The 17979-nt window shown below is 39.5% G+C and overlaps 1 protein-coding gene across 4 annotated transcripts; it reads left to right on the forward strand.

Moving 5' to 3' along the window:
- The first annotated feature begins 935 nt into the window (after positions 1-935).
- LOC124111983 lies at positions 936-17669 on the forward strand. 4 transcript variants are annotated; one of them, XM_048403823.1, is made up of 10 exons: positions 936-1062; positions 8870-9058; positions 9501-9640; positions 9897-10023; positions 11038-11172; positions 12742-12942; positions 13917-14066; positions 14858-14989; positions 15738-15822; positions 16279-17669. In XM_048403823.1, the coding sequence occupies exons 1-10, from the start codon at positions 1008-1010 to the stop codon at positions 17144-17146; spliced, it is 2082 nt and encodes a 693-aa protein (XP_048259780.1). In that variant the 5' UTR covers positions 936-1007; the 3' UTR covers positions 17147-17669. The 4 variants fall into 4 exon arrangements, with proteins under 4 accessions (XP_048259780.1, XP_048259782.1, XP_048259781.1 ...); XM_048403825.1 differs by lacking the exon at positions 12742-12942; XM_048403824.1 differs by lacking the exon at positions 11038-11172.
- Positions 17670-17979: the final 310 nt, after the last annotated feature.

Genomic DNA, 17979 nt, shown 5'->3' on the forward strand with positions numbered 1-17979 from the left:
CCTGTGTGCAGTGTTTGGTTACATGTGTGGAGTATTTGGTTGCCTGTGTGCAGTATTTGGTTACCTGTGTGGAGTATTTGGTTACCTGTGTGGAGTATTTGGTTGCGTGTGTGCAGTATTTGGTTGCTTGTGTGCAGTATTTGGTTGCCTGTGTGCAGTATTTGGTTACCTGTGTGCAGTATTTGGTTGCCTGTGTGGAGTATTTGGATGCCTGTGTGCAGTATTTGGATGCCTGTATTCAGTATTTGGTTGCCTGTGTGCAGTATTTGGTTACATGTGTGGAGTATTTGGTTGCCTGTGTGCAGTATTTGGTTACCTGTGTGGAGTATTTGGTTACCTGTGTGGAGTATTTGGTTGCCTGTGTGCAGTATTTGGCTGCTTGTCGAGTATTTGGTTGCCTGTGTGGAGTATTAGGTTGCCTGTGTGCAGAATTTGGTTGCCTGTGTGGAGTATTTGGTTACCTGTGTGCAGTACTTGGTTTCCTGTGTGGAGTATTTGGTTGCCTGTGTGCAGTATCTGTTTGCCTGTGGTGAGTGTTTGGTTGCCAGTGTGGATTATTTGTTGCCAGTCTGAGGGATGTGGTTGCCTGTGTGGAGTATTTGGTTGCCTGTGTGCAGTATTTGGTCGCCTGTGTGGATTATTTGGTTGCCAGTGTGGATTATTTGGATGCATGTGTGCAGTATTTGGATGCCTGTGTGCAGTATTTGGTTGACTGTGTGCAGTATTTGGATGCCTGTGTGGATTATATGGCCGCCGGTGTGGATTATTTGGTTGCCAGTCTGCGGGATGTGGTTGCCTGTGTGGAGTATTTAGTTGCCTGTGTGCAGTATTTGGTTGCCTGTGTTCAGAATTCCGCTGAATCATGCTTGACATGCAGTCTTTAACACAATCTGTCTTTTTTTTTTTGCCTGGCTTTGTTGACGACGATAGTTGTGAGTAAATTATACTTCCTTGTAGGCGACAGACAACTGTATGCAGTTGCTCCATGTACGCAGTGGGTGTCGGATATGTTGTTGACATGGCTGTTCGTCTGTTGGGGAGCTGTCATATGCCGGGGAATACGTAAGTTTTCTTTACCTAGATAATCTAACACTGCTTCTGCTATGCCCAGATGAACATTTAGAACTACATGTGTATTGTGTGATCAACGATTGCTCGTTCCCCCTCGGTGTAAGCAGAACGTATAACACGTAAAGGGGTTAGACTGGTCGTGTTGACACTTGAACATTATTTTCAATGAAGTTAACAATGAGAGTTTTGACAAGTATTGTAATCACTATAAGATGATACTCTCTTGGTTTATACCACCCCATCAAGCGAATGCTGCAAGTTGTAATTATGCATGCTGTATGCATCGATGCCAAAATGACAACACTTCGAAATTTACACTACACTACTGAAGATAGATATGCATGATTTATCTCCCTAGTCTGAACATAATATTCGCAGTCACGTCCACTCTGTTTGTTGATATGCTTAATTTGTATTTCCTACGTTTAATGTCACAAATAGGTTCACTTACTTGATAGTGATCACATGATGACTGTATGACAAGAGGGGGGACGTTTCTGGTGATGACGTTTTGTATTCAACATTCCGTATACTTCGAGCCATATTCCAGGAGCTCCAACTTCTGGGATCTACATTTCACAACTTTTGAGGCACAATCGAGCATATCCTTTCTACGAAGAATTCTAAGAGCATCATGTGGGGGACATATTCAAATTTGACGCGTCAGTGGCAAGTATGTTGCCGTTTTTTGTCAGGTGAACAATTAACTTCCCTTTGCATGTATTTGTGACGGTACCACAGGTGGGGAAAGAAATGCTCCTTTTCTTGAGAACGCCTGGATCATCACTATTTTATAGTGATTTATAAACACATGCTCATGATAAACGTGGATTCCAAAAATGGACTGCTTTAAGTAGATATTTCTTATGGTTATGGAAATATGTTTCAACGCGTGAATAGTTTTTTGGAATGTAATTGATTTGAAGAAACGGAAGAGGGTCGAACATAATCAGGACAAGACAATGTTACATAGAACACTTATTCACTGATGTTGTTATTAGACGTATATGTACCGTGTGGGGTTTACTAACCTGGTGCGATATTACAATTAGCCATCTACAATATGCTTGTTTCTACGTATATGTACCGTGTGGGGTTGACTAACCTGGTGCAATATTACAATTAGCAATCTACAATATGCTTGTTTCTACGTATATATGCAAAGGAACGTTTCTTCAGCTAAACCTGAGAGTTTGACTCCAGAGAGTTTCTAGGAAGTCGGCTCTACCCCAAACTGAAGCACATGTAACACATGTGGTCTCCCATAGCAAAGCGACTTTGTTCGAAATATGCCCTGTTCACACAGCAGTGAATGGGTACCCGTGAGGATGAGATGACGCTGTGCATGTTATCCTTCCAGTGCCTAACTGGAAGCTTGGGTTGTATACTCCCCAAGGAACTGAGAATACAAATCGAGTGTACACTGATCCATTGACCGGGGAACTACTGCAAAGCGGCCGTATAAAGCACGTGTGCAGCACTTTCCGCAATGTTCACAGATTGTTATTATTATTTACAGATGAAAATAAATAAATGCAGCAAATAGGGGTTGGGTTATCCTGACACAGACACGATGGTTAGGTTCAATATCAGCCCAAGTCCCTTGCCCTCTCTACACGCATGCCATACAGCGAACGGGACTTCTCCCAGGAAGCGCTGCCAAGTCGAACCCACCCAGAACCTTTCGGAGAATGTGGAGACTCCCCAACACTGCAGCCTTCTGCATTACCAAGATTCCTGGCAGCAAACCCGGGTATTCTCCTATGCCAGGTACCGAGGACAATTGGGAGTCAGACAACTTGGTACTTGGGATCCAAGCGTGACATTTCGAAAGAGTGAGTGAGTGAGTTTAATTAAAGTCACGTCGGCAATATTTCAGCCATAATGTGACTTGAACAAGTTATACAATAGGTATAAAAACTGTCGACGAGGGACAGTATAATAACTAGCAATATATCACATATTAAGTTAAAACTAGTTGTAGAACACTAAAAATATCTGATTATTAAGGTACGACACAATATAAAAATGGGGCTATATATCGCCAGCAACAAGGTTAAGATCACCATACTGGGGACCAAGGGGACTTACGGTACATCTGCTACCTGCATGGTTCCCCAGGAAAATTTACACTTCCCCAAGTTACTGGTGATTATTGCGAGTTTAGCCATATATTAAAAGTTAACAAATATTCTGCAGTTAAAATAGAGGTAGATATAAATATGCTTTGAAAGAGGTGGTCTGACGTACCCTCTCAGGGGGGACTTCAACCCCCTTCGAGGGTATAGCCACGAACAGTCGCAGTTACTAATTATACACTACCGATTTATAAAATACATAACTTTTTACATCAAAATTTGTGAATTAGATCTATATCTTTTAAAAATTAAATGATTAAATGTGAATTAACATTGCTAAAAAGGTCCTTCACTGTTTTGACAGTAAAATATTTTTCTCTTGTGATGGAAAAATCAATACAGTCAAGCAGGAGATGCTTGACTGTGATTATCTCATCACAAGGGATACAAAACGGAGGATCCTCACCTTTTAATAAATATTCATAAGAATATCTACTATGTCCAATACGACATCGTCGTAAAATGACCTCCTCAAATCTGGACTGACAACCCAAGTAGATGTAACTGATATTTGGTTTAATTTGATGTAATTTATTGATACCTACTTGGGTGTCCCACTTTTTTTGCATCAGATCTCGGATGCAACATCGAATCACAGGTTTGTGATCACTGTATGGGATAAGAAGTAGTGTCACAGATTTGTTGAGTGCTGCCTTTGCAGCAGCAGCAGCCATTGTGTTACCTTTTATGCCCATATGACTAGGCAACCAACAAAAGACGATGTCAAATTGGCCAGTGGAAAGATCATTGTACAGTTTTATAATATCTAAAATCAGTGGATGAGTCGAAGACACATTATTTAGTCCCTGAAGGCAAGAAAGAGAATCAGAAAGACGATAAATTGTTTACATGCAGACTGTTGTTGAATGTATATCAATGCTGTAAGAATAGCATTGGCCTCAGCAGTGAAAATAGAGCTATTGTCTGGTATTCTGGAGGATATTATTTTTGATCCAACGACAGTGGCACTTGCTACTTTGCCACCATCCTTGGGCCCATCAGTTTAGATTGAATGGTGAGTGTCATATTTATTTCTTAATTGTAAATATTCCTGTTGATAGAATAGCTGGTTAGTGTCAGACTTAAGATAACGTGTGAGGGAAATGTCGACTTCTGGCCTCACCAACTGCCAGGGAGGAGAAGACAAAAGTCGGTAAGGAGAGATGATGTCCAGATCTAGATTTGTAGCATTAATATGAGATTTGAGCCGAATTCCAAGTGGAGGAACCATCTTTGGTTTCTTCTGAAACAATTCTTCATATAGGGGATTAAAAACGGAGTCATAAGCAGGATTTGAGGGATTGGAACGTAATTTAGTAATATACTGGAGAGACAATTTAATAGAGGCTGTCAACTGGGGAAGTCCGAAAAGCACCAAGACAAAGTCTTAATCCTTGATGGTGGATTGAATCCAGCGTTTTTAAATTGCTCTTGCAAGCTACAGCATACACAATGGAGCTATAGTCCAATTTAGAACGGATCAATGATCGATAGAGGTGAAGAAGGGTTTTCTGATCCCCTCCCCACTTTGAATTTAAGACGACTTTTAACAAATCTATGGCCTTCGGGCATTTTGTCTTTAGATATTTAATATGTGGCAAAAAAGTTAGATGATGGTCGAAAATTAACCCAAAAAATTTGGCTTCTTTTACAATCTTGATTGGAGTGCCATCTAAAAAGAGTTAAGGATCTTTATGAGGTTTATATTTCCGACAAAAAATGGATACAATTGGTCTTGGTCTGTGAAAACTTAAAGCCATTTTCAAGACACCATTTATGAATTTTATTAAGACACAACTGTAATTGTTCAATAGTACGCATATTTTTACCACGACATGAAATATTAAAATCATTCACAAACAATGACGCATCAATTGAGTCTTTTAACACTTTTGATAGACTATTTATTTTTATACTGAACAATGTGACAGGTAAAATACTGCCTTGTGGAACTCCCTGATCCTGATTATAATGATCAGACAAGGTTGATCCAACACGAACTTGAAATTGTCTGTCTGTTAAAAATTGAGATATAAAATGAGGTAAACGGCCTCTTAAACCGAAGTCGTGTAAATCTTTTAAAATACCATGTTTCCATGTTGTATCATAAGCTTTTTCGAGATCGAAAAAGATTGATACAGCATGCTGGTTATTTACAATGGAATTTTTAATGAATGATTCTAAACGAACCAGATGGTCAATAGTACTGCGATTTTTGCGAAAACCACATTGAATATTGGTAATAAGATTATTTGTTTCTAAAAACCATACTAATCGGTTATTGACCATGCGTTCCATGGTTTTACAAACGCAGTTAGTTAATGAAATAGGTCGATAATTAGATGGATCAGTATGATCCCGACCAGGTTTTGGTATAGGGATAACAATGGCATTGTGCCAGGAAGGAGGAAAGTGTCCAGTGGTCCAAATATGATCAATAATATTTCGAAGTGTTTCGAGACATGGATTGGGTAAATGTTTAAGGAGCTGATAGTGGATATTATCAGCTCCTGTTGCGGTATCATGGGCTTGCGCTAGGGCAGTATTGAGCTCATGTAGTGAAAAGACTTCATTGTAATCTTCACCATTATCTGAATTAAAATTAATAGCTTTCTTTTCTTGTTGATTTTTATAATTCTGAAATTTGGGATTATAATTGGAAGATGAAGAGTGTTTGGCTAAAGTTTCACCCAACTTATTTGCGATGTCTACTTTATCAGTAAGTAGACCATGATCATCTTTAAGATGATGAACGCCAGAATTTGAACCCTTCCCTTTGATTCTTTGTACCATGTTCCACACCTTTGTCATTGGTGTACGGGAATTAATCTTTGATACAAAGTTTCTCCAAGACTGTCGCCGATTTTGTTTAAACGTACGTCGAGCCTTGGCACCATTTATCTTTACATTATTTAAATTGTGAACTGTAGGATGACGGCGAAAGTATTTTTCAGCCATCCTCCTACTCTTCCTAGCCTGTTTGCAATCATCTGTAAACCATGGTTTACGAATGTGTGGTTTAACAGAGGACTTAGGTATAGTTACATCAGCATTTTTATTCAGTGTGTCCGTGAACAACTGAATAGGATCAGGGACGTTAATGAAAATGTCAGATGTCAGTTTGTCAGTACAAAGTGTCTGAAATAATGGCCAGTTGGCCCTTTTAAAATTCCACCTTGACACAGGTGGTTTATCATTCGGTTTGATAGCAGAAAGTATTGTGGGGAAATGGTCGCTTCCACAGAGATCGTTGTGGACTGACCAGTCAAATTCGTTATATATATTTGGATCTGCGAGTGACAAATCAAGAGCAGAATAAGTTCCAGTAGCGGGATGTAAATATGTGTCGGATCCATCATTATATATGCATAAATTGTTATTTGAAATGAAGTCTTCCAGGATTTTCCCTTTGTTGTTGGTATCTGTACTTCCCCAAAGAGGGTTATGTCCATTTAGGTCGCCCATAATGACACAGGGTCTTGGGAGCTGATCAAACAAATCCTGAAGATCAGACTGCTGAAGAGTAGACGATGGTGAAATGTATAAAGAGCAAAGTGTGAAAGTTATATGTAAAGACATACGGACAGCAACAGCTTGAAGGTTGCATTTAAGAGGGACGGGCTATGGATGACATCCCGCCTCACCAAAATGGAAGCTCCACCAGTGGCTTTGTCACCTGGAGGTGAAAACGAATTGTACTGACGAAAATCAAATTTATCTGTATTTTTCAGGTATGTTTCCTGTAAGCTAAAAGCTGACGGTTTAAAATCCTGTGATAATAACTGTAGATCATTAAAATTGCTCCTAAGTCCTCTGCAATTCTATTGTATTAAATTAGTAGTTCCACTCATGGAGGTTCAACGGGGACACGTGAACGAGTGGGAGGGACATTCCCATGTACTGGGAGGGAAGGAGTGACCTCCATGTCCAATGGTTCAAATGCATTATGAACCGATACAGGGCACCCAGCAGGAGAAGGCTCCTCCAAGTGCTGGAGTGCTCTGGCCTTTCTCCTCAATTGCTTTTTGGGTTTGTTTTTTTTAGAGAGATGGGCTTCGCCCTGAACTGTTTCAATTTCCGTTATAACTTCTGGTTCAGTTGGTTGAATATGTGAAGGTGGCAGGCTTTCCGTTTGAGATGAAGACGTAATTGTTGATGGCTTATCTGGAGACAATGTAGGTGCTTCATCAATGATGATCTGGTCATTGTGGACCCAAGATATATCATTTTGACATTGAGTGGATCACATGGTGATTTTGTGACCTTGACTCAGAGAAGAGACTGTAGCTGAATATGATTTATTTGAAGTTGTCTGAGAGGGTACAAGGAGTTTTTTGGCATCAGGGTAGGACATGTTATTAGTATATTTGATTTTTAGTATTTTCGATTCATTATCGAAAATTGGGCATGATTTGGATGAAGACAAGTGCTCACCGCTGCAGTTAGCACATTTGATCGCGCACGATACCTCGAAACCAGGAAACCAGGAAACCAGGAAACCAGGAAACCAATCTCCAACACCAGGGTTACAAAGGTGTTATACTCAAGCAATATAAACATAGGTAGCTATTATTGACAAACAGAAATTAAAGTCAGGCTGGTTCGGCCCTTGACAGTAATCTGAAGTCAAATAGAACCCAGAGGTTGATATATAGCCAGATTGGCCCATGAGCCACCGCCTTCTGGCATCGACTCTAGGCAAAATATAATATAAATATTCAAGGTCATCATGTAATCCTGAAACAAGATTGTATCATGTGATACATGTAATTAATCAGGTAGTCCATGTTCAGGGCATGGCGTGACCAGCTGATTGATAGAATCGGGCCCATTCTACCACCCGTCTAGGTGAAGTTAGGGTCAAAGTGGTGTGTTGGGCAAATGGAACACCGGTTCATGGCTCCAGTGCCCTCAACCACCAGAATCCCTTCCTCCACCGACACAGGGGCGCAACCCACGGCAAACGGGTTGCCCAATTCGGTCGCCTTCTACGACCAGCAATGGGGTGCTGTGGACAAATTCTACCCCGAGTCCACACGGGGGAAGAGCTGTTAGCGCTACCCAGCATTCACCACGAGGAGGTTGCTCTTCACGAGTGCCCATTTCGAAGGAGAGGTCCGCATATTTGCCATGTTTTTCCTGAATCTTATTAATATTTATTTAGCCATATTGTTGAAACATATATTCTCTGTCAGATATCACGTGACTTATCAAATGAAACTGAACATTTCAACTGTACAATGGGCCATGTGGCCTCAAATACCGAATAAAATATCTTAAATCTTAATTAATCACATTAGTGTCAAAGGGGACAGAAAATTCAATAATCTAAATTATTTCCTTAGAAAGAAAAATATGAGGGTTGTTGGCCTGGGTAGGTCTGAGGCTCTATACCGGCCCATTCCAAAGTATTTTGTATATATTATTGTCCATTACGCCCTTTAATATCCTGGGTTGTACCATGAATGGACCTCTGTGTCAAAACCACAGGTAAGGCGAAGACGGTAATATAGCGATCGAGCAACTCCATCAACACTGACATTGAAATTATATTGGCTCTTTTAAGAAATCTGCGGAATGCCTTGTATCAGACAAATAAACGATATATATATATATATTGGTATACTTAATATTCAATAGCTGAAAATTCATTTTTGTAGAAACGGATCAGATAAGTGTCGGCGATGCAACAAGCAACTGGTGGGATGCTCACAGCCGTTGCAGTCACAAAGAAGGCAGCATGTACACGCCTGGGTCAGATGACATTCAAACAGACATTCTGGGGCATCTACAGCCTGACACATATTACTGGATAGGCGCCATGACCTACTTAGCCTGGATATGGACAGGTACTAATACTAGAATGGAAACAAACCACCGAACCATTGTCTGCTGGTTATACTTTATACTTAAATAAAGTAAGGTAAAGATATTCTTTTTCATTTCCGTTTATAACATTTAACATACTGCGCCAATACACTTAATGGAAAGTTTACCTCAAACACATTAAGATAATCTTTATTATTATATGTCATTACCAAGTACCATGTTGCCATCCAATACTTTTAGGGGCGGTCGGGTAGCCTAGTGGTTAAAGCGTTCGCTCGTCACGCCGAAGACCCGGGTTCGATTCCCGACATGGGTACAATGTGTGAAGCCCATTTCTGGTGTCCCCCGCCGTGATATTGCTGGAATATTGCTAAAAGCGGCGTAAAACCATACTCACTCACTCACTCCAATACTTTTAAACCAACCAGAATGAACAAGCCTGTTTATATTGTGCACAAACAGTAGACGGCAGTCCACTGTACAGGTATGCTGGCTTCCTTCCACTGGGCGATGTGACATATACATGGACAGTGGACTATCTTGATAACTCGGTATGGAAATGCCATCTTTACTGCAGCTCATACTCTTCAATGGGCATGCAGGTAAGTTGTTAGTGCATAACACTTCGTACATGCATCTTTTTAAATGTCAGATCTGTATATGATACTTATACCGCGCCATTGGCTCTATACAACTATACACACTTTATCTAGTTGACTTAACATGGCATCAGTCTTATTTGTAACGACCGAAATAAACTTCTATTTCTATTATTGTTTCTATATGTAAACGAGTTAGACGTGATCATTTCCAGAGCAAATCTCGTCTGTAGAAGACTGTAGATACTTTTTTTTACAGGGAAACACGTGTTACTGTCTAAATGAAGGGTATGGAACTGTAGGTTCAAGCACAACTGAAAACAGGTGTCGAGGAAACATTGACGAACTGTGTGGCAACGTAGATGGAATGTCCGTCTATAAACTAGGTACCTACTATGCCAACGTCTCTCTTTATTGTTGAATCCAGCACAGTGGCAGAACCAAGGGAACGATTAATATGGAATGTTAAGTTGTGTTTGGGGGGGGGGGGGGGGGGGGGGGGGGGGACTTGGAGTGTGCGGATTGGTTGTACATTTTTGTATCCGACCGGATGGCGTGGATCTCGTTCATATCATCAGTTCTCGATTATACACTGCTCGGGTTAAAGAACACCTGATTCTTACATATTACCAGGAATGTGAACGAATCTTCAATCTTAAAGACCACCCGATTCTCTATTACCAGTAATATGAAGGAATCGGATGTTCTTTAACTTCTTTTGAGTAGTATACGTTGTCTGCCATTGTATAGCTGTATTCTTTAATATGTAAATGTTTTTTGTCATGATATTATTCTTCTGTTTTTTTGACATAACAACACTTGAGTATGAAGAGTTGATCATACATTTTATTCCCTGATGTCAAGCTCCTTACAGCGATAGCCCGTTCGCGGAGCTCTCTGTACTTTCTCTGCCACTGGTCACAGCTCCCCACTGTGCTCGGCTGCCGCAACCATGCTTGAGGTTAAACCCACAACCAATTGACCATTATGTTGACTAACAAAAAAAGTGATGACTGTCATGACTGACGCCAAATAATATCCCCCCAGCCTATTTATTTTCTTTATTTGTCAATTTGAATTTCTATTTCATTCAAACTCTCATGTAAATGGCGTGGTAAGAATGTAAGGGGGAAGTTGGGAGTTGTTCCTTATCTAGCAATCTCGAACCAATCTGAGTAATCAAACAAACGTAAATTCATCGGAAACAGTAAGCTTGTCGTAAACCTTTTCCCAACTGACTAGCATAGCATTTACTAAGATGTACGCAAAATATAACTGTCACAACATTTAGGGTTCGAGGGCAAATTTTAACGTTCGTGATGAAAATTGCTCGATTATTAAAGTAAAGACTTATCATATTTTCAAATGTATGTACTATCATTTAGATTTTTGTGTTGTAGAAAACATTAGATTTACACAACAACAAAGTGGAAAATGTGCGTACGTGGTGAGAAATTATGCGGACCTGACTACCTACTCCAGCAGTTATGGAGATTGCGACAGTAAAACTAGAAGATATGCCTGCTATGTAGATGGTATGTTCCGCGTGTCATTCATAAGCCTGATCGCATTCCGGTTGTGATGTCGTTCTCTAACGGGATCTTTCTTTAATTGCATTGGTAAATCCTTTTTACATTGATAAATCAACTGTCCAAGAACACATCTACCTCGGATTCTACCGTGGAAATAGAAATGGTAGAACCGCAATGTCCCAATTTGAAATACATTACATAGATCAACTCCTGATGTATTTTAGTGGCACGGATGGTCCAGTGGTAAAGCACTGCAACTCTCTGTGTAGACTTGTGTCCCTCTACAGGCAGGACTGGCTTGCATTAGTTCTGATACATGGTCTGTCGGAAGCTAACATGTTCGTGGGTTTCACCAGAGTAGAGAATATTTAGAACCTGCGTTGAATTAGGCTTTCCTGAAACATTAAGCTGTCACGCCTTGATATAAAACATATAATACTGAATAGAACTGACGTTAAGCAGTACACTCACTTATTCAAAGAAAGCAACAACGATCTTTGGTGCCATGTTATGAACAATAACGTCAATTCCTCAATGCCATTTTAGAAGCGTACATTCTGAACGTCAGCCAGCAGTATCGAGTCTACATTGGGCTATTATTTGTTGATAACATCATTACCGCAATATATTCGTTGTTATTTGAGAGCACTTCTTCCTCTATACTCACTGGTAAGAAGATAACACTATATCAACGCTACAAACATTTTGATATACCGTTGTGGTTAGTATCATTATCATGTTGATGTATTATTTTTATATATTAGACGAGAAACCCGACAGACATCGACTGCAAAGAGTGAACTGTACAAACATATAGTAAAACCAGAGTAATACACAGATGATGTTTTGTGATGTAATGATTTCTTCGTCAGAAACCTCCCGTGTGTAGAAGGTTACAACGTCACAAATGTGATTCGTACAAAAGATTGCAAGGTATATTTGATACGTTGGATCCCTGTAAATAACGTTGACATATGCCTAAGATGATTGCATTGCTTCTTTTATTCACGTGTTATTTTTCTAAGTATCGAATTGACGTTTGAAACTTCTAAAATTATAAACTAATTACCACTAATTGATGGCTATATCTGACCCGTAACACAAGGAGATGTCTGTCCACAGAAAGAAACGCACGCTTTGATGTTTTCTATGAGCGAACAATATATTTACTAATGACACTTTCTGAACACACTGACCCGATTAGGATGCCCCTGAGCAAAATATAAAGTTGATGAGTGTTTATATCTTCAAATATATATACTATTCAAAAGAAGTCATATAAAAAATAGGGTGTCCTTTGACGTCTTTTGTGTGGTATGTATCCAGTATTTGTACAAAATCAACTGTAGACCCACACGTGTGGTACCCTTAACTGTCTGTGTGCACAAACGGATTTGTCTAGGGGTTGCTTACACCAGTTTTATTTTCGTAAATACTATTGCAGTGCAGCCATGGTGTTTTTGACATGAACACTCGAGTACATGTTTGTACAACCTATTTTGCAATTAAACAAGGACCTACATTTCTCACAATGCGCTTCTAACAACTGCACTTCTTTTCTGCTTTGCACAGACTTGGGTCATGATGAATGTGGTGGTTCTGGTTGCGTTTCACTGAGATTAAGACACAAGAAAAAATGGTATGGCGCCAGCACTGACTGCTCCTTGGTTAAACTTAATGCTCCTGTTCAGAATAATCTTCTGACGATCATGCCGATTAACAAGAAATACTGGATCGGTTTGTATAAACTTGTACACAGGAAATGGTTACATGGTAAGGATAAGTATAGATATTTCTTTCTAAATCTTCACACATTAAATTAAACTACGTCAATAAGACCATGTATTGGAGAATAAGGAACAAGCTAAGTTAGAATTACTTATAATCCATTTTTCCGGGCGTCGAGTGAGTTATTTTTTTATAACACACAATTAATATTACTCGCTTTCAATCATCCCGCAGTAATCAGGGGATGTTGGGGAGTCCCATGGGTGACAACTTTGATTCGTCACTCAGAAGACAATAGTTCAGTTCTGTGTAAAACCTATTTCTTGTGTCCCCCGACGTGATGTGGCAGGAATATTGCTCAAACACGCGTAACACCTCGCTATACTTCGAGATGACCTATACAATTTCAACATTTCTCAGTGAAATTAAAACTGACTAGAGATAATGACCTTTCCCAAAACTTAATGTGTGCGAATGTTGTATAAAAGTTACGTCTCAACTGTGTGTTAGCACCAACGAAAGTACAGCAAATAATCAACATTTGATACTTCGCACTGAAGCGCTCAGTACCAAATTAGAATACAATGTATCTATTCTACAGTTAGTCCACCCCTAATTGAAAAAAGTGGGCTTTATGTCTAAACTGTTTCGTCAGAAGAGGTTTAGTTAGTCTTGAATACATACATTTCGTACTTCGTATGAAAGTGACCTGATGTGACTTTGTTTAAACAAACTGATAAGTGTCAGTCTATGATGTGCAGTAAGTAAGTTTTGTGCTCAAAGTAGAGGAATATTTGACTTTCCCTTTCTACTTTGACGAGATTTATGTGATTGGAATTCATATATAATAACATTAAAGTATCTCCACACATACGCACACGCTGTAGTCAGACATATTCAGACAACGGTAACATTGAATCCATTCTCTTAAAAATAGCACGAAAAAATAGTATGCATAGAAATAGATTCGTGATACTAATGGTGCTTTGTTATATAGTTTTTTTTATGTTTGTTTGCAGGACAAAGGGCTCTGATATACGATGGCTACATGCACTTTCCTGATACAGACACAGACACTCTGTGTCTTACTATATACAGACTGAACAACGGAAGCACACGCTTATACTGGATAGCATGCGACTTAGACCAAAGATGGATATGCGAAAATGGTATGATTATTTATCTAAACCACGATAAACATTCCCGTTTCAGTCCCCCTACACTGGTTTTATATCTGTGAGCAGTTGATGACACTGGGTGACTAGTTTGTAACTTCCATCTGTATACCGCTATAGTAGGCTAGGCATTCACTTCATGATCAGTCTGAAACTTGTGTGTGACTGTTAACCTATGATAATATCATCAAATGTGATGGATTCAAACCTAACGCTTCCTAAATTTGGTTGGCAGTCAAGTGTGTCATGGAGAAGAGAGTCACAATGACAATGAGTCAAAATTGGCCTGGATATTACTTAACATTTGTCAGCATGTGATCATGTCACGTGAAATGGTAATGTAAGTGATAAACCCCATCCAAAAGAGTCACCTGCACTACTCCGACCATGCAATAAGCACGTGTTGTCAATGAATCCTTATCAAACAGCAACGACACCTGGCGCTCGCGGAAAGGTGTGCCAATCCCGGCCTACCGCCGCACCCGCCAAAAACACACAAACGAATGGCGAGCTACTACTTAAACAATATGTTGCTAACACCGTGTGTCTCCATTGTAAATATATAGCTTTGTAAATGTTATGACAAAGTCGTTTAAATCTACAATAAAAATCACTTGTTTGAGATAATCGAGTCACACACGCACAGTAAACGTCATCATGAAGGCAATACCCATGGTACATGTACTACCATCTATTGCATTGAAAAATTATGTGGTGTCACCAGAGATGAGAATTTCATTTTGAAAGGAATGTTGATTTTGTTATGTGTTAATTACTATTTTCAGTTAAAGAAAGTATAACTTCCACAAAAATGACGCCAACGTCATCATCAAGTCACCCTTCATCAGCATCCACTCTGTCCGAAGATGTTTCGACTGTGCCGGGTAACCACTCTAGTAACAGGTCATCGCCAGCAGGTACTTCTGTTGTAAAGAAAACTCCATACAATCCTCAGACTGATGTGTTCGGCTTATTGTTACTGATGTCTTCCTCGTCTGTACTTAGTTTGCTTATGTCATTAAGATGAGATGAAATGAGATGAGATTTATGTTAATCAGTTTGATTTTACGGCAAATTGACAGACGCACGGATTTATTTCAACTCTTTAATAGGCATATAGAAGTTGGAAGAGCATGAATACATGACACTTGTTTTATAGATAGATAACTTCATTTTCTTCGTAAAAACTATGGTTTCATTAATAATAAAGCAATCAAGATGTCCATTTGTGGTTGATAATATGATTAAAACACAGCGGAGAACACGCTTGGTAGGTAGATGCCTTTCTCTCTGTTAAAGGCTGGCTTCCTTCTTTTGATTTCAATAGTTTCTTGAAGTTTCCCCTTTTTCCGGCGACAGAAGTTAGTAACTTTACTGCTCTAGTCATGCAAAAGTTGAACCCAGAAACATATTATTTGTTGTACTTCTCCCAAGCTAAGAATCCACTAACATAATTTTACTTGTACACTTTCAATTATTAACTCCACATATTTCCGACCCATAAAGACACTATAGGTACGCCCATTGGGCAAATCATTCTGAACAATGTGTTAGACGGAATACCTCGAAATCGCTAGGAGTAGTTGAAAATAGACATTAATGCTCTATTTGCTTGTGAAACAAGAGATAGATGTGTAGAACAAATTTTATTTATTTTATTTTCAGATGCAGGTGGTTACATAGGACTTGGTGTTGGGAGCGTGGTCCTTGTTGTTCTGGCAGTCCTTATTGTCGTCTTCCTGCTGAGAAGGTGAGAAGATACTCACTTGACATAAACTGTAAAACTGAGTAAACTTCCCATCGAAATATCCCTATAGGAAAAATATAACGCCTGTTTTCCATAACACGTTCTTTGTGTAGAATCATATTAGGGGTCAGATATGTTTTGGTTAGAATGACAATTTTGTGACAGGATACAAACTAAATTCCATATTACTATGATTTAAAATGAACACTTGTTGCTGTATGATAAATATGAGAATAATATATATTTTGTATTTATGTCAGCACACACATTTACATTTGAAATTGCGGCTGAAACTGTGAATCTGTGTAGCAAGTGTTAGACGGTAATATAGCACACACACTGTTTTACTCCTTTCTCCCATTCGGTATGCTTTCAATAAATGTAAATCGATCAGAGACACAGTGAAAGCTCAGGTGTTATTTCGTAGCTAAATTAAAGGTTTGGAATTCGGTGTTTCAGGCAAGAGAAGCTCTGTTTTGAGAGAAGAGATGGGAATCAACCAATTCACTTTACTTCTGGCGCAGAAAACACCACCTATGGATTAGCCGTTCAGGCAGGAAATGAAGCATATTCAGTCATAACACCTCCTGACATAGATAGAACATCCACGTCATCCACGGTTCCAACGGCGATAGTCCGACCCAATGCTCACAATGACAACATCTACATCAACACCTCTCAGATTAATGATGAAGATGAGTACAGTGTGTTGTCAGAATCCGACAACTCCAAGAAGGTTATGCCACACGGGAATCCCTACAATCACCTCTCGGGACCTGACAGAGGTAACAAGTCCAAAGGAGACTACGACACTGCAAACTGTGTTCCACAGGCAGGAGAGGCGACCACTGGGATGAAACACATGGCCGCAGATACACGACTCTCTGATGCAGCGAGTGGTCAGAACTTAGAGGAGGGTCAGTACAATGTGCTCGGTCAGCACGACTCTCCCAGAACAGCTGATGCCGATGCGGGGGTGTATGACCACGTGGCAGCGGACGAGGGGGATTATGACACTGCACTGCAGGGTAAGAATCCCAGCAAAGTGGATGATACTTACAGTCACATTCAGAGGACAAACACAGAATGTGAAGAGGATGCTTATGATGTTGCAAGTAAACGGCAACCAGAAGGATGTTCTGATGACACTTACGACCACGCCACTAAGATCGATGAGGAAGACAGAGACACGGCCGACTACTACAACACAAAGTGTCTTCTTCAAGACGATGGGAATCTTGATGGCCATCCCGGAGGTGATGATCGGTCTGATGAAAATGATCAAGAAAACGTTTACAGTCTTGCCAAGGACATTTCTTATGCCTAAGTATTGACAAAATATAGAAATGTAATTATGTAGCACTTGTACACAATTTATACTCTTTACTAAACACCAGTTAGCTCTTATTGATTGGTGTAATGGCTCCGTTTTGACAACCTATTATGTGCACATATGAATCTGATTCTTTAAGATTTATTTGTTCCTGGTGTGTTATGATATTTGATGGCAGCTTATGTCTTGATAACTGAGAATAATGCATGATTTGTAATATGATTGGACATCGATAAGTGTTATATGATTTTCCTCCTTGCAGGAATAGTTCCTTTTCAATTTCATGATATACAATATACAGTAAACTACGATTATAACGAACTCAAAGGGACCACTAATTTTAGTTCGTAATAATCGTAGTTCGTTATAAGCGTATATACAGCATATGTACAACAACCGGCTGAGACTAAACAATAAGTTCGCTATATCGGCCAGTTCGTTATAAGCGTGTTCGTTACAAACGTAGTTTACTCTATTTCATTTTTTGAATGCACAAATAAACGTTTTTAAATTGAAATAATATTATGTGTAATGTTTATAACCAGAAACACAATATTCAAAGGGATGTTGTTAATTATAAAAAATACATTTCTAACAGGTTCAGGAAATATAATGCAGCTGTGTATAATGAATCAGTTAACATCAGCAGTATAGATAAGGCTTCACATAGTGTAGCTTAGTGTTTCTTGCTTAGGATAACGCTTCAGATTCTAGGCTATCCCACAGATTTGATGCATCAGTGTGAAATATCAACAGTGTAACTAACCCGCCACCACATCTGCCAGACACGTCACACGCGTAGTAGGTCAATTTGAAAATCCAAATAA

The sequence above is a fragment of the Haliotis rufescens genome, unplaced genomic scaffold (assembly GCF_023055435.1).
Source record: "Haliotis rufescens isolate VD_foot unplaced genomic scaffold, xgHalRufe1.0.p SCAF_3, whole genome shotgun sequence".
In the NCBI taxonomy this organism is placed as follows: domain Eukaryota; kingdom Metazoa; phylum Mollusca; class Gastropoda; order Lepetellida; family Haliotidae; genus Haliotis; species Haliotis rufescens.